The 22,125-nt window shown below is 38.9% G+C and overlaps 1 protein-coding gene across 2 annotated transcripts in view; it reads left to right on the forward strand.

Annotated features, from left to right (window-relative positions):
• Positions 1–20,342, forward strand: part of tlcd4a (TLC domain containing 4a) — a 45,963-nt gene extending 25,621 nt beyond the window's left edge. For both annotated transcript variants that reach the window (XM_078408274.1, XM_078408272.1), the window contains exons 7-8: positions 9,817–9,890; positions 15,449–20,342. In XM_078408274.1, the coding sequence (XP_078264400.1) occupies positions 9,817–9,890; positions 15,449–15,764 (390 nt within the window). In that variant the 3' untranslated portion in view covers positions 15,765–20,342. The remainder of the gene's footprint in view (positions 1–9,816; positions 9,891–15,448) is intronic.
• Positions 20,343–22,125: the final 1,783 nt, after the last annotated feature.

Genomic DNA, 22,125 nt, shown 5'->3' on the forward strand with positions numbered 1-22,125 from the left:
AGTTCTCGATTAACGCTGTAAAAAGCTAAACTTAACAGTAGGTGATAGATGAAATTAGTTTAATATCCCTTGCTCTTTTTCAATATAGTACTGAATTAATTCGATACAACACTTAGAATTTAAATGTTGCAATTGGAACTCTGTGAAGCTTGGTACTTGGGATTTCCTTTTCATAAATTGTCTTAAGTAGGGCTGGTGGAAGATGGTGGTGGTAAAATGCTGAGCAATGGAGATCACGAGAATCAGGAAAATAATAGATTTCCTCACTCATAGAGAGATTAATAGTCATGGCAGCCAGACAAAAATAGGATAGCAGGAGGACATTTTGAGGGGAAATATGGCTTAAAAATTGTATGTTTAGCTGTAAAGTTTGAACCATTAAAAGCTGTAGTGTAGTATTAAAGATTTGTGCCTAGCTTAGCTAATGTAGAAGCTTTTATGTTGCCTAAAAACTACTTTGGTATGCTGCTGTTTAAACTATAAATAGTTGTGCTGAAATGTTTTGAATTACTGTGCATTGGCAGATTTGTGTTATTAAAATGTGATGCCGTATTCAAATTGTGGGAAGTAATTTTGGCTGCAGGCTGGCCTCTGGCTGTTCACTCTTGGTCCAAAGGTTTGAGAGTTTAGTGTCACTGGGTTAGATTACTTTTCTCACCATTAGTATTTTTGCATGCTGTGATTGCTTGGAATTGGAATGTTCTTCATTTGTCTTTAACTATTGTAACTTTGCATGTTCTTGCACTTCTGTTTTCAAATAGAGCTTGTGCTTTCATGCTTCTTCTGTGTTCTCATACTTTTGCTTGTATTGTCATCTTGATTAAAATGTATTTACCGATTTAAGACTTCCATGTTGTCCTAATTTTGTTTTCCCTGCTATTTCTGTGAAATGTGTCCTGTGTTTGCATGTGATTCCACAAGTGGACTGGTCTAAATGTTGTTGTGAGCCCTGACTGTTTGTGTTTTGGATTACCCAGCAGTAGGGATTCGTCTGCACATTTCCAATGAGCACATTTCCAGTGTCATGAAACAGGTTCTGCATTACTTATCCCTTCTCTCTCATCTGGAGTCATTAATGTGAATATGTGTTGCATTTGAAATATTTGGCCCGATCCCACATTGATGGAGATGCCTAATGAGCCAAAGGGAATCTTGCTTTTAAGACTTCTTTTTGTCCTAATAGTTTGAGAATGCCTTCAAATGAGAATATTAGCAGAGGACAGATGGTAATCATATCTTCCATTTTAAAAGAACAGGTGATAAATTTAGAAGTGTGTATTTCAAAAAAGGCCTATTGAAAAGCTATTTTACTGATCGACTTTTTCAATCTGACTACTTTGGTTTTTGCTGCATGATGTGATTTTGAGCATTACCAGAATACTGTTCTGAATTGAACCTACACTAACTAGCAAACGAGTAATAACCTAGTACCACAGATTGGTATGAATAAAAAGTAATTCCCTGGATGCTTTCAAGAGAGAGTTAGATAGAGCTCTTAATGATAGCGGAGTCAAAGGATATGGGGAGAAGGCAGGAACGGGGTATTGATTGTGGATGATCAGCCATGATCACGGTGAATGGCAATGCTGGCTCGGAGGGCCGAATGGCCTACTCCTGCACCTATTGTCTATTGTAACAATTAATTGATGTCCTGATTTTGGCTTTACTGTTGCCTAATTGGGAGCACTGAACATTGCTATCATTTGTAAAGCCTTTTGCTGTCGGTATTTGCAGATCCATTCTTTCTGTATGTGGGCATCTACTTTTTAAAATTGTGAACCCAAAACTCAATCAGGATAAAGCCACACAGATGCTGTAAGAATTTCTGCAGCAACCAAAATATGAAAAATAATTCCATAGTTCTTGTTGGCAACCAAGGTGCAGTTTGCAGGCAGGAATGCAATTAGACCTGTTAATGTGAATCTTTAGTTTGTGCCTTCAACATTATTTTACAACTGAAGCCAAGTTAGTTTGTTTTTAAGAGACATTTCCATTCACATTGCTGGTAATGTTCCTTGGACAAATATTCTGATGCAGAATATTTTTTCTTGCATGTGCAAAGGTTTTCATATTAATGTTCTATCAATTAATTGGGCCATATAGCCTCAGAATAAAAGGAACGTATCTTTGGAAAGGAGATGAGGAGGAATTTCTTTAGTCAGATGGTGGTGAATCTGTGGAATTCATTGTCACAGAAGGCTGTGGAGGCCGTCAATGGATATTTTTAAGGTGGAGATTGATAGGTTCTTCATTAAGAGAGATGCAGTGCGGAAACAGGCCCTTCGGCCCACCGAGTCCGTGCCGCCCAGCGATCCCCGCACACTAACACTATCCTACACACACTAGGGACAATTTTTACATTTACCAAGTCAAATAACCTACAAACCCACACGTCTTTGGAGTGTGGGAGGAAACCGAAGATCTCGGAGAAAACCCACGCAGGTCACGGGGAGAACGTACAAACTCCGTACAGACAGCACCCGTAGTCAGGATCGAACCTGAGTCTCCGGCGCTGCATTCGCTGTAAGGCAGCAACTCTACCGCTGCGCCACCTTAGTATTGGTGTCAGGGGTTATGGGGAGAAGGTAGGAGAATGCGGTTGAGAGGAAAAGATAGATCAGCCGTGATCGAATGGCAGAGCAGAATGGCCTAATTCTACTCCCAAAATTTGTGAACTAATCGTTAGTGAACTAAATTTTAAAAAAACCACATTTAAAATTGTTCACAATATATTTATTTCAAACATAAGAACTGATTGGAATTAAACCTCTGGGTTCTTGCTCTTTAATGGCAATGGGTAAAAACCTCACTTTGAGTGCTGAAAACCCTCGATGAACTGACTACGTTACTTAAAGTAAACTACATACTAATTAGAATTTTTAATTTATTTGCTTTGAGCATGTTCTACTTGGGTAAAATATCTCTACAATATTGTTTTTTGATTTAAAAAAAAAAAAAAACTATCAATGAATTATACCAAAGGAATGGCTAATTTGCCCTATATTCTTTTTGAATAAAATGGCACCACCCATTGCCTTCGAGGTGACCTAATAGAAATTACTGATATTTTTGTTTTTACTATGCTATGGAAATTGCAACTGCTTTCATATAATTTCTTGGAGGCCTGCCCTCCTGTGTGATCAATAGTGCAAATCTGTGGTGACTGTGGACGCAAGTCAAACAAGCATTTTGTGTTCACCTGTACGGTCACTAATTTTATCTACTGACAATGGCTTCTGTTTTTCTCGATTTGTGTGTTTAAATATATTGTCTGTACTTAATGTTGTGTCTTTCCTTTCACAGTGCTGGATGCATGACAGTGTTGCTTTTCTGCCAACTGATCTATGTATAATCGTTTTAACTTTTATACTTTTTCCTCTAACTTGCTTCATTCCTACTTTCCTTCGCAAGCTGAAAATGCAAAATTACAAAATGATGAGGAAATAAATTACCTAGTGAGCTTCTGTAACTAATTGCCTGCATTTAGATGCTGTTGCTGTATACTGAACAATTACATTGTCTAGTGATAATATGGACTTACCAGAATGTAGTGGTACTAGTATGCAGTGTTTCAATCTTCGTTTTGAATTTTTTTCTTTGCTATTATCTTGAGTTCTTACATTCATAACACAGTAAGTACACTTCTAATTATTAACTAGAGGTAAATGGTAAGATTACTATTCCTTTCAAATGCCAAAATGCATGTGTAAACAAATTGTATTCCTTTTATGTTTACTAGGATATAAGAAATGGCAGTAATCAAAAGGCAGATGTCTGGAAGTACAAATTACATAAATGGATTTCTTCCTTATTTAGTTATAATTTTTCTTGGAGTCATTCTTTTACGTGCCCAGCTCCTGAGTGTGGAAGAATTTATCCTGATATTTGCTGGAATCAGCTGCATGGGAAGCAACCTACCAGGTGTATCTTGCTAACAGATGCCTGCTCACATCTCTAAAGTTTGCATCTAGCAGGTTGTGGAGAACACCACAATGGCTAAATGAATTGCATTACTTTTTAGGAAGGCACCTGTTTGTAAGTATTACGGCTGAGATATGTGGAGAAAATGTAGGTTATTGCGATCGAAGTGATAAGCTGTCATGTTGAAACCAGCACATGACAAATTCCTGTTACAAAATGATTGATCCAAAAACAAAGAAATGTGATGCTGTGTTCTAAGTATAACACAATGAATTCTTCACAGATGGAGCCATGGTTGTCAACTGCTTTGCATTTATTGAGGATGAATAAACATTGAACCTGTAAATTCTGCTGAAATCCGTTTGAAAGGAAAAAACTTATGTTGAGAAACAGAAAAATATATTAAGCAAAGTAGTGCAATCACAATTATTGACTTTGATACTACAGAAATGACCCAATTTCAGTAATATGAATAAAGAAGCTAATGGTATAAGTTTGTCAAAACTACTGCCAATAACAGGAATGCTGTTACGAAAACTAGACTGTTATCTCATCCATAGTTTCATCTGCAGGATAACTTCTATTCTTTTTCTCTGCTGTCAGTCTACACCTGTGCATTATGTAAACAACCTCCACCACTAATGGAGTATGTGTTCTTGTGACTTGATTTGCAGTTATTTTCACAGTTTGAGAATTCAAACATGACAGCATATTGACCTAAAGATAGACACAACATGTTGGAGTAACTCAGCAGGACAGGCAGCATCTCTGGAGAGAAGGAATGGGTGACGTTTCCCATTCATCCGTCAGCCATTCCTTCTCTCCAGAGATGCTGTCGGTTTAAACCAGTATCTGCAATTCCTTCCTACACAGAATATTATAGACATTAGACAATAGGTGCAGGAGTAGGCCATTCGGCCCCTCGAGCCAGCACCGCCATTCAATGTGATCATGGCTGATCATTCTCAATCAGTACCCCGTTCCTGCCTTCTCCCCATACCCCCTGACTCCGCTCTCCTTAAGAGCTCTATCTAGCTCTCTCTTGAATGCATTCAGAGAATTGGCCTCCACTTCCTTCTGAGGCAGAGAATTCCACAGATTCACAACTCTCTGACTGAAAAAGTTTTTCCTCATCTCAGTTCTAAATGGCCTACCCCTTAATTCTTAAACTGTGGCCCCTTGTTCTGGACTCCCCAAAATTGGGAACATGTTTCCTGCCTCTAACGTGTCCAACCCCTTAATAATCTTATACGTTTCGATAAGATCTCCTCTCATCCTTCTAAAATCTTCGATTTCCGCCCACACTCCAAAGGTTTGTAGGTTAATTGGCTTGGTATAAGTGTAAGTATAAGTATCCTTCTGTGTGTAGGATAGTGTGCGGGGATCACCTGTCGGTGCAGACTCGGTGAGCTAACCTGCTAATGTACTTCAAGCTATTTGCCGCCATTGGAATTATCCACTAAGAGTTACATTGAGCTTATGGCTAATGGCAGACCTCAAAGTCCATTGTTATTAAATGAAAATGTCATAAGTCTGACGGAAGAATGTAACCCAGCAAATGGGGAACCTCTAGTTTCCATCTCCCCTGATTTGCAGTCTGAAGAAGGGTCTCGACCTGAAAGGTCGCCTCTTCCTTTTCTCCAGAGATGCTGCCTGACCCACTGAGTTATTCCAGTATTCTGTGTCTAAATGGGGATGAGGAGTCAGTCATGTATCCCCTTGGCACACTACCGACATCTCACTTTCCTGCTTGTTTCTCATGGCTCCTCTGCAGACCAAAAATCTATCTTAATCGTGAATACATTGAATGATTTGGCCTCTACAACTCCCTGGAGTGAAGAAATTCCTCCTTATCACTGAAGAAGAAGTTGCTCATCTTTTATTTAAGATCAGAAACTAGTACCTTCAACTTATTTTATTTCATGAGCCATATGAAATATTATGTTACATTTATTCTTCCATTATTCCAAGAGGAGACAGTAGCTCAGAACGGCTACTTACAACCAGCAGCCCAAGTTCAATTCAGAACTACAGTGCTGTTTGTGTGAAGTTTGTACATTCACCCTGTGGTTGCATGGATTCCTTCTGGGTATTCAGGCTTCCTTTTAGATCCCAAAGATATATAGCTTGGTAGATTAATTATTAAGTGTAAATTACCCTACCGTTCATAGATAAGGTACGGTCAAATGCCCTGTCTGCTATAGTAACGGGGTGGGCTTTCTTCTGGAAGAAAGGTCTGTAAAATGAATCTTATTTCAGTTTTATTCAAACCTCTTCCATCAATTAAAACAAAAATGGTGATGCCTTGGTACTGCTTCCTGCATTTGTACAGAACTCTACAAATTACATTCCTTTTGCCAACTACAAAAGTCAAGAGTGTTTAATTGTCATAAGTACTGATAACAGAATAATAAAATTCTTACTTGCACCCTTCTCTGAGACTTTCACATGATACCCGAAACTTCCTTTTCTTGACATCACTATTCGTGGGATCTGAACAAAAATCCATTAAGCCAACCAACTCCTTCAGAAATCTCATCTGCATCTCTTCTCACTCCTACTTATAAGAATTTTATCCTACTTTCCATTTTTGACTCTGTCATGTCTCCTCCATGATAACACTTTCTGCACCAGTATATTTAAGCTATCTTCCCCTTTGCCATTGTTGACAGGAATTTCAATCACGTCTTCTTAATTCCTCACACCTATCCTCCCACCAACAACAAAGATGTTTATCTTGAGGGGATGGTGACAATGAGGTGTACAAGCAGTAAAATTAATCTGGAGGACAGTGAAACTAGTCGGAAAACTTGTCCGACGTGTTTCACTGTTCTCCGTCCCTCCCGCACCCTAGTTCTCCGACTAGATTCACTCTCCTCCTGATTAATTTTACTGTTTGCCTCATTGTCACCTTGCCCTCAGCCATCGATGAACCATTTGTACATTTCCTTGATCGTCGTCTGCTTTGATCTGTCCTTTACATCCTTACATTCTTTATACCCTTCCATATCTCTAGGTTTCCCTCTCCCCTAACTCTCAGTCTGACGAAGGGTCTCGACCTGAACCTCACCCATTCCATCTCTCCTGACCGCTGGGTTATCCCAGCATTTTGTTTCTATCTTCGGCGTAAACCAGCATCTGCATTTGCTTCTGACACATCTGTTAAATTTGGTCTGGAATACAGTATATTGATTGACTAGATGTCGACAGCTCGAAGTGCAATCCAAAGATTCCTAAGCCCATCTGTACAAAGATATTGGGAAAAAGGCTTGTAAATTTGCACTTTCTGCCTCCTTGGTGAACAAGCTTCTACCTTTTGTTTTAATAGTTCAATGGGGTGAATATGGTTGCTGTGTTATTTGTTTGGAAATGTTTTGCATGCCAGAGTATCAGTTAACTGATGAAAAATGAAACCACCATAATTATGGGCCCAAAGCTACAAAACCAGAATGAAACTTGAAGCGCCATGGTGTGTTGAAGGTTGTAAGAGAAAAAAAAATCTTAAAGGTGAAATATATATATTTTTAAAAATCCCCAATGAACATTTGTGCCATTTGTCTGTTTTGGAACGTAGTGAGCCCTTTGTTCCTCAGCTTTGTAGGGTGTGGGGGGCACCACTACTCTTCTATTAATTGCCCATCCTTTTCAAAAGTTGATATTCATCCTAATTTGAATATAACATGCTCTGATGTAAAAATATAAGAAGCAGGGAGGGATAGGTCAGTTGATCCTTTCAGCCTACTGCTTCAGTCAATAAGATCATGGGATATCTAACCTCTGCCTTGGCTCTTTCCCCATACCTCCTAACTCATTTGTAGTTCAATTTTTTTAAAATCTTTGCGTCGAATATATTTGTTGACTTTGTCCCTACAGTTCTCTGCAGGAGACAACGATTCATGACCCCCCTCCCCACTTCATCTCTGCTTGTGGATTCCAGCATTTTCCAAATGGCAGATATTTGGTGAACTGGTATATGGTTTCCTGCTTGCTGTTGGTTTTCTTGAATAGTAGCATTATATTTGTAGTTTTCCAGTCTTCTGGGATATCTCCAAAACTGAGAGGATTCAACAATTCACTGTCAGCCGCGATTTCCTTTAAGACCCAAGGATGCAGGCCTTTGGCCTCATTAGTTTGCGACGTGATACATTCCCTCCTCCTTCCCTACAGCCTCTTGATTATCTATTATTGGGATATCAGTCTTCTACCATGAAGAATGATCCAAAGTAATTAATTAGAATCAATGCCACTTTGCTATTCCCAGTTTTATTTTCTCAGTTTATCCGGTAAGGGATTAAAATGTACTTTGGCTACTGTTTTACTTTTTATTTACGTGAAAAAGGATTCATTGTCATTTTATTCATTTGATAGTTTATTCATTTGATAATCTTATCCAGCTTTTTAAAAATTCTCTTGTTGGTTTCAAAGCATTTTTTAATTCCCTGACCCTTCACAACATTTGGACCTTTTTCTGTAGACTGCTATGCTACACTGCTGAAAAACTATATTCGGACCCTGTGGTATCTTGCTCTTAGCTTTATCTTTTGCACTTTCTTTTGGCTTGACTATTCATGGCTCGTTTAATCTGATTTAATTGGATAGCGTGCAAACAAAAGCTTTTCACCTTCAGTACACATGACAATAATAAACTTTGATCTACCCACAGCTATAAATTCATACAGCCCAGCATGGCCTTACAAACCATAACTCCCCATTCATGCCTAATCCATTCAGTCCAGCACTGATCTGTTGAGTTCCATGCACTGGTGATTTGTCTAGATACTATTTGAACGTTGTAACATGCTCTTCCTCCATCACTCCCTTTGGCAGTATGTTCCAGATCCCGACCACCTTAAGGTACCCTTTTAAACCGTATGCCCCTTATCTTGAATCTATCCTCTCTGGCTTTCTTCTAAAGAACTGTATATTCAAAGTTACCAGCTGCATAATATCTTTTTGGTGCTACATATATTTCGTGCTACTTTTCCCTTGAAGAATAGAAGCCAATTTTCTTTCATTGGTTTGGTTGTATATCACTTTATGGAGTTCTGCATTTGGATGAAACATTCTGTCTCTTCAGTGCACATGTAGAATAATGCTTAATATTTTCTTCTAAATAGTTCATGCATTTTCGCTGTTGTGCCTATCTGTTCGCATTAAGTATTGAATTTATCTTCTCTTGCTCTATTTCTATGCTATTGTGTTATATCTTAATGATATGGATGAAAGCTCATTATCATCTTGCACCGTAAACTAGTTTCCTGTTTATGTACAACATTTTCTGTATGGTTCAACAGTTTATAGAGGTCTCTGATGAAAAATGGGGTTGGACAATTCCGGAAGGACAAGGACAATTTCCCACTATTAACTGGGAATTAAACAAAAGGTCATTGTAAGGGCATGAATCAATGTACAGTGCTCAATTTGGCTGGTGAGAGCATGCTGATAAGGTAACCCAAGAACCAAAATCCACTTCCATGATAAAACTCTATAAAAGGCGATGTTTGTCAGTAACATGTGACTATACACACTGATTATTGTGACTATATTAAGCATATCAATATGTAACTAGATTTATATTTGACTAACTGCACTTTCCTTTGTTCTGGTTTACAGTCCAATATTCAAACAATACAATGTGGTTTACTGGTGCTGATTATCTTAACATTAACTCTTATATGTGCAGACTGGGAGTGAAAATTAGACTACCATTAACATTAATTCTCGTTTTTTGTTCCTCCAAAGCGCGATGATTGTTGATTATTTATGGAAACTAAACAACAAAAGCAGTCATTGGTATCAATTTTAGTTTTCCAACCAGTGATGCTTTAAACAATCAAATTTGTTTAATGATATGGGTTATATGTAAATCTTTTAATTCTTAACTTGCTGTTTTAGGGTTATGGAATGCTGCCTTATTTTGCTAACTTTCGTCTGATTGCAGAGTTTTCAACTCCATTTGTTAACCAGCGGTAGGTATAATACACTTTATGAATCAAACGTAATATGCAATGCTTTGGTATGCAAAAAAAAAAAAAGTAGTTTGGTTGTGAAATCGTAGGGTGTTCTTGAATTGTTCACATTTGACCCGAACGTACGACTAGGTGTCAACGTGTAAATCATCCACCAATTTGTAGCAAGTTAAGAGATGATTCTGTGAACTGCCAAAATGCACGAGGTTGCTGTAAGATTTACTCCCTTCAGCCTTTAACTTAATGAAAATCTTCTTGTGCGTTTCAAGAAATTGCTGCATTTTCACACAAACTCTCCATTACACTGTAGAAAGTTGTGGACTCTATTGAATAAATTATATATTTTGTGTTCCTTCAATGCAAAGTAATCCCCCTGAGTAGCTCTGAAAAAGGAACAATTTTAACATTCCTCCAGGCAGTAAGTTCTTGTAAAATTTTACTTTTAAATCTCTTCATTTTTGTTTCTCCTGCCTTCCAATACAATTTATTTCCCCCTCATTCTGTTGCTGGTATAATAATAATAATAATAATCCATTTATTTTATATAGCGCCTTATCACATGCTCAAAGCGCTTTACAAAAACAATTAACATAGAAACAAACAGACAAACTATCCTGACGGAAAAGCGGCGAATACTCAACGCCAGCGTCCTCTCACGTCAGGGTCCGGCAGTAGACATTAAAGAGCACAAGACACACAGATAATTATTATTTTTTTACATAAAACAGCCATCACTGTGATTGCTCTAGGCATACCCTCACTGTGATGGAAGGCAAAGTCTTATCTCCTCCTCGTTCTTCTCCCGTGGTGCCACGAGGTGATCGAGGCTCCCAACTTTTTGTAGCCCCCACCGGGCGATGGAAAGTCCCAGGGCCGAGCCGAGCAGGCCGATGAAGGTCCTGAGCCCCCACCGGGCGATGGAAAGTCCCAGGGCCGAGCCGAGCAGGCCGATGAAAGTCCTGAGCCCCCACCGGGCGATGGAAAGTGCTGCGGCCGGGCCACGCAGGGCGATGAAGGGCCTGCGGGCGGGTTGATCATACCTCACGCTTCGGGGCGGTCGAAGTTGCTACGGCTGGAGCTCCCAAAAGCCGGTCGCCAGCCAGGGACCTGCGAACTCCCGATGTTGCGGTCTGCAGGGCCCACGGCCGAAGCCTCCGAGATGGTAAGTCCAGGCCCTGCGACCGGAGTCTTTGAGGTCGATCCCAGCTGGAGGCCGCCGACTCCACGATGTTAGGCCGTAGCGCGAACGGAGATACGACACGGTAAAGGTTGCATCTCCGTTGAGGAAGAGATTTGAAAAAAGGTTTCCCCCAACCCCCCCACCACCCCCCTACATACACAGAATTTAAAAATAAAACAAAACGTACATTTAACAGCGACAATGACAAAAAAAACCAAAAAAAACCAGAGAGACTGCCGGTGAGCCGCAGCTGCAGAACACAGCCACACCCCCACTTGGCTATGACTTCAGTTCACCAAGTTTCCATTCTGTTATTGAACCTCTTTTGTTTGCTGGTTTAGAAGGTGCAGTGTTGATCCTGTCTGTCCGGAAATTCCCAAATATCCAGTTACCTTAGCCGTTGCACTTGCAGCAAGCTGTGGGACAATAATTGAGCTTCAGGGTGAGAAGGAACGAGTCAATCATTGTGGAAAGTCTAGGCAGTAACCTGATCCATTTGTCCTTGAAATTGTTAATGTCAAACATCACATTTAATATTTTATATTTATCAGGAAATTAGTCCTTTTTAGACTATATATAATAATTATCTGTAATTATTTTTATTTTCAGTGTTCCTCTTTCTGTTTTCTGGTAGTTAAAGTCATAAAAGTGTGGAAACAGGCCCTTCGGCCCAACTTGCTCACACCGGCCAACATTTCCCAGCTACACTAGTCTCACCTGCCTGTTCATATCCCTCCAAACCTGTCCTATTCATGTACCTGACTGTTTCTTAAAAGTTGGGATAGTCCCTGCCTCAACTACCTCCTCAGGCAGCATGTTCCATACACCCACCACCCTTTGTGTGGAAAAAGTTACCCCTCAGATTCCGATTACATTTTCCTCCCCTTCACCTTAATACTATGTCCTTTGGTCCTTGATTCACCCGGTCTGGGCAAGAAAGTCTCTGCATTTACCCGATGCTGTAATTTTTTGCATCCTCTCAGTAGCATCAGTTTGTGTAAACATACATTAAAAATACAAAATGCTTGGAACACTCAATAGGTCAGGAAGTATCACTGGGAAAGGTGGAAAAATTAACAAATTTTAGAACTGGGAATAGTTCTGGTGAAGGGTTTCTAAGCTGAAACTAACTCGGTAGCTTTTTTCCACAGAAGCTGTGTGACCCATTAAGTGTTTACACCAACTGCAGTCCTATTTATTTTCAACTACTGTGCATCTGGTTTATGTGTAGACTGACAAGCTGTCACTTTAATGACCCTCCAAATGCTTTTGCTGCAGCTTTGTCAGGCACTGCCCCCACATAGAGTTATACAGTTTAGAACAAGGCCCTTTGGCCCTACATGCCCATGCTGGCCAGGGTGCCTACCTAAAACTGCACGTATCTCTCTAAACCTTTCCAGTCCAAATGTCTTTTAAATATAATTGTGCATGCCTCAACCACTTATTGTGGCAATTCATTCCATACATGCACCACCATTTTTGCCCCTCAGATATTCTTTAAGTCTTTCCCCTTTCATCTTAGATTTATGTCTTCGACTATTAGAGCTTCCTATCTTGGGGGAAAAAAGGTGATGACTATCTATTGCCACTCATGATTCTATAAACCTTTATAAAGTCATCCCTTGGCCTCCTTCACTCCAGGGAAAAGAGTCATTGTTTTTCCCCTCTCTCCTAATAACTCAAGCCCTCCAGTGCAGGCAACATTCCTAAGAATCTTTCTATGTTAATCACATTGTGACCGGTCTCTGTATCTCTCAGAATCCCCTCCAGTAATCTATCCACCACAGACATGAGGCTCACGCCCTGTGCTTCCCTGGCTTTTCCTTGCAGCTCTTCTTGAATGAAGGCACAACGTCATCCACCCTCCAGTCTTCCAGTACTTCACTCGTGGTCAATGAAGACACATAAATCTCTGCCAGGGCTCCAGAGGTCTGCTGTAGTTTTGAATTGGAGGGAGTTTGGACTTTGTTCTGGTATTTGAGTCATAGGAAGGAGTGACAGAATCATGCGATGGAAATAATATAGAGTGGATGATGTTTTGAAGTCTGGTAACTATTGAGTGAGTGTTCAGATACCCTAGGCTTCATTGGATTTTAAAAAAATTGACTTTCTCAAAAGGATTTCTGTTTTATTAGGTAAGAAATTCAACTGCATGACTTTACTAAGAAAGTGTAGACAAACGGGGATGGTGCATTAGAATGTGCACAAGAAAGATGTGGTAGACGATATAGATGTTTAGAGGAAATTAATTCTCATGACCACTTCAACTAGCAGACTCATTTTGGTTTTGAAATTACTTTCAACAGAGAGCCTGTAGCACAGGGCATGTGGGGTAGAATTTTGATCAACTGTTCATCGGTATTGGCTTAAGAGGAGCTAAATGCACACTCCCCTGAGGATACTGTAGGAGGGAATTTTGTGCTGTACCCAGACCCTGTATCTTGCTTTACTCAGATAGGCAGAGACACAAAATAAAACAGCTCGTAGATCAGTGGTGATTCTATCGAACAAGTTTGGTTTATTGAAGGCCTTAACAGTGCGCTCTGGAAAAACACTTTGGGTTCTCTCGGAGTGTTTTCCTGTGCACACTGTTAAGGTAAACTGACTTGTTCCATCAACTCGCCACTAATCTATGAACTGTTTTATTTTGTGTTTGTGCCTATCTGAGTAAAACCAGATACAGGGTACGGCTATAGCTCAAATTAGCATAAAATTCCCTCCTGCAGTACTGCCAGTGCCTATAACACTGAAATATCTTTTGCCCCAACCTGGATGTCCTTCAGCCCTACGTTGACAAGTTATCTGGCAATATTCACCCCCTGTGAATGCTGTACAGCAACAATCTGCACCTGATCGCCAATGCCTCTTCTCCCATAATTACCAACCTGTGTCTGGCCAAAGACCAGGGGTTTAATCAGATTAGTTATGGCCACAAGGATTAAGCATGGTTTAAGGAAGTCCAGAACCAGGGGCCACAGTTTAAGAATAAGGGGTAGGCCATTTAGAACGGAGATGAGGAAATACTTTTTCAGTCAGAGTTGTAAATCTGTGGAATTCACTGCTTCAGAAGGCAGTGGAGGCCAATTCTCTGGATGCTTTCAAGAGAGAGCTGGATAGATCTCTTAAAGATAGCGGAGTCAAGGGGTATGGGGAGAAGGCAGGAACGGGGTACTTGTGAATGATCAGCCATGATCACATTGAATGGTGGTGCTGGCTCGATGGGCCGAATGGCCTCCTCCTGCACCTATTGTCTATTGTCTAAGTAACTTGCCAGGAGTGACTTGCTTCAAATGAGGATATTTCTTCATGTAAAGGGACAGGTTATTTTCATTTCAGTACAAAAACTCTGAATAGTTAAGAAGGAAAGCGGACTAATTACTGTCACAAGTAATTTTATCCATCTGGGCATCAGAATAATTATGGCAAAAATTGTACAGGGACTTGTACTTCTGTATTCATACCAGCTGTTCTAGTGAAATTCTAACTTTGTATTGATTATAAAGCATGCTTTTTGCCTGGAATTATAGGTTCCGCACTAATAATCTTGATTGAAAGAACACTCTCAGAAATGCTAAATACCCAACATTCTTCATCTTGGTTGGAAAGTTTTAAAGGGAATTGTAAAGGAAAAATTTCTGGTTGCTTTGCTATAGAATTAATTCTGTGTTACCAGCAATCAATGTACAGGTCCACCAACGTTGTTTTTTCTATTTCTTCTTCTCTTCTGACAACTGGTGTTCTGACACTTCCCTTTTAATACGTCTAAATTACAAGAGCGCACTAGAAATCCCCCCCCCCCCTCCTGAAAATGTGGCGCCTGGGTCGGATGAAACGGCCGATCTCGATCTCATCTCGACTTCCACGGCCAGACATCTTATCGGCGGGTTAAATTTGCCCCCTGCGGCCAGAGCCGGTGGATCCATTCCCCTGTTGACTTCTAAGGCTGACTTTAGGGGTCGGTATCTCGGCCCCTGGTGGCCTAGGCTCCGGTACCATTGGACTCCTCTCAGAGGCTGAGACCTCTGTTGATCCAGCAAAACGGATAATTCTGCAAGGCTTTGTAACCAAGGGTGCCGGAAAATCAGTGGTGGGCCTGTTATTACATTGGTGTGATTTTGATTATTTAGTCCTTAATTTGGTCAGTTTTGCATGAAATATTGCCCCTTTTATGAAATTCTAGCTATTTTACTTGGGAAGAGAGAGAGCTGACAAATTTGTGGCCAAGACCACAGTTACGTTTCTTTGTCTTCAAGTGTGTTATTAACGCGGTTGTCAGTTTACGGTTGAATTGTCCTGTGATCTTGATATAAAAGCATGACTTGTATTTTCATTGTGTGTTAGATTTAAAGTGTTTCTTATAATTGTGTTTGCTTTTCAGGTGGTTTTTTGAAGCATTAGGTTACACAAAAACTTCCAAACCAAATATTATTAATGGGCTACTGATGGCAATGGTGTTCTTCCTGGTGAGAATTGCTGTCATGCCCCTGTACTATAGCACCATGATTTCCACATTTGGAACGGAGGCCTTTTCCAAGCTTGGACTGCGAGCACAATTTGCTTGGATCACTGTTAGTATTTGCTTGGATGTTATGAATTTAATGTGGATGTACAAAATTGGAAAGGGATGCAACAAAGTTATGATTGCCTGCAGGAAGGAAAAGGCAGACATACAAGAAAATGGAAAACAACAATAGACACGCCCTTTTACTCTAGATTTTATTTTCTACAAAGGTGTTTATAGTTGGAATTTTGTGACCTGTGTTAGTTCAAAGGACTGCACACAAATACACGTGACTGTTGCATTTTGAATTTATAAGCCCATAACATTTATGACCATGCAAAGGTGAAGTATGAAAAATGAATATTTACTGACTAACTATTGCTTGACTTTTATCTTGCATACAAAAGAGTAAATGGAGGCACTTGAGCTGCATGCTGGTTACATCCAACTCTGGAATATCTCCATAAAAGCACATTGGACTGTTTATTTTGGAAGTCTTTGTAATGCTATGAATGTTGTGAACCAATTGTATGCCTTGATCTTTTCTTGCCGTGAAGGAAGCACGACTTTGTTTTGGAAACTTGCAAATGACAGCATTGAAGATTCTCATGCCAACCACGTCCAGCAATATTCTTCTTCCCTGGAATCTTGCGAGAGAATGATGTGCATTTACGTCGTGCCTTCAGTTTAGCCTTCAGATTAGAAAAGAAGCCCCAAGATGCTTTGACCATCTATGACAAAGACAAGTCATATTCCTGCTGGCTGGGAGGATCAAATTTGTTAAAATCCATGCAGAGAAGAACTCCTTTTAACATGTTTTTAATCTACATTTTACCGTCCAATTTCAACAAATATCATGTGAAGTTAAAGTTGATCTGCTGGCTGTCTGCTACACTTACTGTGTACAATAGATTGGTGATTAGCTTAGGAATTATTAATAGAGGACTAGATATAGGAACTTTTATATGTTAACCTAAAAAAGAAGAGGTCTACTTACTCATTCACAAGAATTGTAGCCACCAATATATAATTTTAAGATTTAACCTTGTAAAATATTTACCGGTGATAGTGTTCTGACAAATCCTTGTATTATCAATAATTCCTTGTTTAGAGTAATATTTAAGTTGAGTATTAATCTGGGCACAAAAATGTATTGTGGATTTTAACAGAACTATGAATTTAATTTTGAGGAATATTGAATAGGCATTAATACCATAGTTCACATGTGAGGTAAATCAGAACATATTGATCGTTCCTTGAATATAGCAATAACATCTGATCAGACTTTTGTATGACTTTTTGTTAATTTTGTCAATCTCTCAATGTAATATTGACAAATACCTCTCTTAAATCATGACCTCAGTCCCCCAAGGCATTGGCATTTCTGGTGTTTACAATATAGAATCTATACTAAGGTTTTCTTCATTCTCAATAGTCCAATGTGGAGGATGATTTCAAACTGCAGATTTTAATATTGTACACGTGTGCAGTGTAATGGTTGCATCATGAAGTATCATAAGCTGATATCATAAGTTTGGTGGAACTATAGGATAGGATATTTAACATCAGGTGATGTCTTTTTTTTTGTAAACTGATGTGACACTAAATCTTGTAGACAACACCCATTGGTAATAGAGGTTCTGTGGAGGAAGTTGGTTAAACTATTAGTGAACTAAATTTCAACTTAAATTGTGGCAGCACAGTAACATAAGTAATGGGTTGTTACTTGGCTCCAGTAATCCAGGTTCAATCATAATCTCTGGTACTGTCTGCATGGAATTTGCACATTATTCATGTGATCATATGGGTTTCCTCCAGGAGATCCTGTTTCCTCCCTCATCTAAAGAAAATGCAGGTTGGTAGATTAATTGGTCACTGGAAATTGTCCTGAGAGTATCATTAAGTGTTAGAAACTAGGGGGAATTGGTGGGCAGTATGCAGTAGATTAGGGTAAGAAAGTCAGTGGGACAAAGGGTCTGTTTCCATGCTCTACTTTGATGCAAAGATTTCAAATTAACCACGATGAAAGGAATGGGTACCAGAGTCTAAATGGGCATCTAAGAAGGAGTTTATCCAGGCTGAGTCAAATCGGATAATGTCTTTAGGCTGTATTGTACGTACGCACTCCTGGGATATGCTTCTTTTAAACTTTTTAAAACTTTATTCGTTTATGAAACCTTTTAATAATTGTTTCTACTCATTAAGTTGTTGCTTGTGTCTGTGTATCTGTTTTAAGAACATTTTTTACCATGTCATACAAGCTAAATAGAGGGATGAATTGCCTTATTTATTGTTGGTAAAGTATGGCTTTCCATTCTGTTCAGAAAAAGCAATGGGTCTTTTACTCTTCCAGTGAATCAAGGAAAACAGAAAGGTCACACTTTTTATGTGAAAAGCTATTGGCTCATTTTGGAATTTAGATTGGATATTGCAAATGGAACTTTTGCAAAGTTGAACACCCTATCAGGTTGTGGGAACTGTTTATTTGAAGCTGTTGACCCAACAACTATATTCAGCAATCGCCCCAATATTCGATTTAGAAATGTGGAACAGCAGATGCTGGTTTGCAAAAAAAGGCTGAGTGCTGGAGTAACTCCCCGGGTCAGGCAGTATCAATGTTCAAGTTGTGTGATTCAGCAGTCTTTATGTTTGAGAAAACATAGTCTAACTATTTTGCTGTAAATAGAATTGTTAAAAAAAATATTTTATCCTATAGTTCTAAGTAAAATAGTCAGCATGGGAGGATTTGTTTTGTTCCATTGTTCCATACCAAACATATGTTTATTTATGATGAAACTAATTTTGTTTGAACTGTATAAAACAGCAGAAGGGGGTTTAGCACATTATATGCCAAATTATCTGGGAAATCTTCACACTGCAGTAAATATGTTACTATTTATTATTGCAGCAAATCTTTTGAGGTATGGTTATGTGTTTATGTAATATTTTTATGACTGAAGTAGGGAAGGATCAAGAGATTTGAGTTTTGGAAAATTGTTTTCATTTTCCACAATATTTTGTTGTCTCTCTTGTTTTTTATTTGTCCTGATGATGGTAATTTAAGGATGGAAATTAGTCTTTGATTTTTACACTGCAAAAATTTTAGCTTTCCATTTAAACTCCCATTGTAATTTTGAGCAGATATAAAACACTTTTTTTAAAATGTATGAGAGTACATAAAAACTGCAGAGCCAATCCAGTTGGACAAACTAGTTCTAGTTTTGAATTCTGCACTATGAATTTCTTAATCCCAGTTGAATTTGGCAGTTAGACTACCAAAGATGGCATGAACCTTTACCAGTAAATAAGAGAGAACATCTGCAAAGGATTCTTGCCCAAATCGATGGCTTCTCCTGAAAAAGTGTACCAATGTGATTGTCTGATATGTTAGGTGTGCCAGTGATGTTCTCACTGATCAAATAGCTGATTGAAATTTTGCCTCGCTGATCAAATAGCTGATTGAAATTTTGCCTCGCTGATCAAATAGCTGATTGAAATTTTGCTCTCCAAAATCCCACATATGGACTTTCCCCAGGTATTGCATGTTAGATGCTATTGTACCTGTGCAGCTGTGCCCTAGAAAGAACCAGCATCTACAATATGCAAAAGAAAAATTGTTCTTTCGAGATTAAAAAATATATATATTTATAGCCTATTTTTTTAAAAGAAGTAATCTCCAGTTAGACTATTTTTTTCCAGAACTATTTATTCTTATGGAGGAAAGCTTGCTTTGGGCCTCGGTGTCACATGCAATAAGATGTTTATATTTTGATTTGCAGCTAACTTTAGTGTGTATATTGCTTTAATACATTTAGTCATTGTGATAAAAGTGATTACATATTATTTAAGACTTTGTTTTATCTTTAAAGAACTATTATAATTGTATTTGTGCTTTTTGCCTGTGTCATCTGTATGTTATGTTCATGAACCTGAAAGTGGCTTTTTTTGGTAAATTATTTTGAGGTGTCTTTTTTTAAAGTGTTGATTGATTCTAAAGTCATTTTAAAAACTGGTGTTTTTGTGACTTTCTAAGAAGGATAATGGTTGCATTTGCCAATAGCATTGTCAATAAATGGAGCTAAATAACACATCTTGAAAAGATAATATAATTTGTTGGTTATTTAATGTCTATGCAAAATATCTTGAGATATTTGTGAGTTGTTACAGAGCATTGTGATGAGGAAGGATAACTAATTCCCATAGCTATAAATGTGTATATTGGTTTAATCCATTCTTAAGATGAATGTGAATAAGAGAATACAGACTTAAGATGAATCACAAATACTCTGTCGTAAGGGATAAAAATTGAAGGCAATTTGTCATGACCTGCCTGAGAGGGTAGTGAAAACAGATTCAGTAGTAATTTTCAAAAGAGAATTGGATAAATATTCAAGAACAAATATTTGATGGCCTAAAGATGCAGGGAAAGTGGGTTGAATCGAATTTCCAAGGGTCAAAATGGCAAGATGGGATAGACAGCCACATACATGCCTTTTATTTAATGTCCTGTCTTGCTCTGTGTTTAACTCTTTTAATATTGTCAATAGAAACCTTTAAATTCAATTTTGCTCTATCTAATGTAAATATAATTTCAATCTAATTTTGCATTTCTCAAAACTTAACCCTATAAAACTATACCTCCTTGGTTGATATTGAAAGCATTTTATGTAGTGCCTGGATGATTTTTGTAATTATCAGATGTGATTAAATTTAAGCTACATGACCCAGTTGTAAAAGGCCATTACTTAAAATTGAAATAATTTGCTGAAAGATCCCATTATAAATGGCAATAAAGCAGATGTTCTGGTCATTGGTTTTCTGAACAATTACTTGCATCATTCCTAACCCACGGTTTCTTCTGTATATTCTTTTATGTGAGGCTAAATGATGATTGGCAGCAGGTTAAGTGGTGGGTGTTGTTTGTGATATAATGAAGAAAAACAGGGTTGTGAAAGGCCAGAACTGGATGAGCAGAGTTCTCTAAATTGTGAAATTGGTTGCAGAGATTGGAATGGACAAGATCATGGAGAGTTTTGAAAATGAAGATGAGAATTTAAAAAATGCAAGACAGGTAATTAATACACGTCAAGGAAGCTGGGAAAATGGGATTTGGAGAATGCATAGAAATTTGGAGGATTCAAGGTGTGATCTGGAGAACATTGGAGCACTGGCAACACTAGAATCATTTAGCCTTTATATCTTTCCTAAAATTCCAAAACCAAATACAATGTTCTAGTTATGTATTATAAAGATTCATTATAACGTCTATCTCTAAAGCTTTTTGACCCACTTTCTCTAATCTGCCCTACTACTATCAATGAATTGTATAACCTCTTCTCACCCACAACATTTTCAAGAGCGAGCAGGAGCGGCGCAATAAGTGCTGAGGTTTGCCAGCAGGTCAGGTGAAGGAAGGGCTGGTGGTGCAAGGATATGCAAAGCAATGGGGGTGTGAAGTGACCCGATAGACACTAGGTGGAGGAGTAGGCCATTCGGCCCTTCGAGCCAGCACCACCATTCAATGTGATCATGGCTGATCATTCTCAATCAGTACCCTGTTCCTGCCTTCTCCCCATACCCCCTGACTCCTCTATCCTTAAGAGCTCTATCTAGCTCTCTCTCGAATGCATTCATAGACTTGGCCTCCACTGCCTTCTGAAGCAGTGAATTCCACAGATTTACAACTCTCTGACTGAAAAAGTTTTTCCTAATCTCCGTTCTAAATGCCTTACCCCTTATTCTTAAACTGTGGCCCTTGGTTCTGGACTCACCCAACATTGGGAACATGTTTCCTGCCTCTAACGTGTCCAACCCCTTAATAATCTTATACGTTTCGATAAGATCCCCTCTCATCCTTCTAAATTCCAGTGTATACAAGCCTAGCCGCTCCAGTCTTTCAATATACGACAGTCCCGCCATTCCGGGAATTTCTAGTAAACCTACGCTGCACTCTCTCAATAGCAAGAATATCCTTCCTCAAATTTGGAGACCAAAACTGCACACAGTACTCCAGGTGCGGTCTCACTAGGACCCTATACAACTGCAGAAGGACCTCTTTGCACCTATACTCAACTCCACTGCAGATCACAGATACTAGAAGATCAAATCTTGCTGCAGATGCTGGTTCGTACCGATGATAGACACAAAATACCGGAGTGACTCGGCAGGACAGGCATCATCTCTGGAGAGAAGGGGAATGGGTGACATTTGGAGGCGAGACTAAAGGTTGAGTGAGTGAGTGTGTATTATTGCGTGAGTGAATGTATTATTGAGTGTATGAGTATTATTGAGTGTAAGTATTATTGAGTGTGTGAGTGTATTTGTGTGTTATTGAGTGAGTGTGTATTGTGTGTGAGTGAGTGAGTGTAATAGTGAGTGAGTATTATTGAGTGTGTTAGTGTATTATTGTGTGAGTGAGTATTATTGAGTGAGTATTATTTGTGTGTGTGAGAGTGTATTATTGAGTGTGTGTGAGTGAGTGTATTGAGTGAGTATTGAGTGAGAGTATTATTGAGTGTGAGTGAGTATATTATTGAGTGAGTGTATTAGTGGGT

This window comes from Rhinoraja longicauda, chromosome 11 (assembly GCF_053455715.1).
Source record: "Rhinoraja longicauda isolate Sanriku21f chromosome 11, sRhiLon1.1, whole genome shotgun sequence".
Classification (NCBI taxonomy): Eukaryota; Metazoa; Chordata; class Chondrichthyes; order Rajiformes; family Arhynchobatidae; genus Rhinoraja; species Rhinoraja longicauda.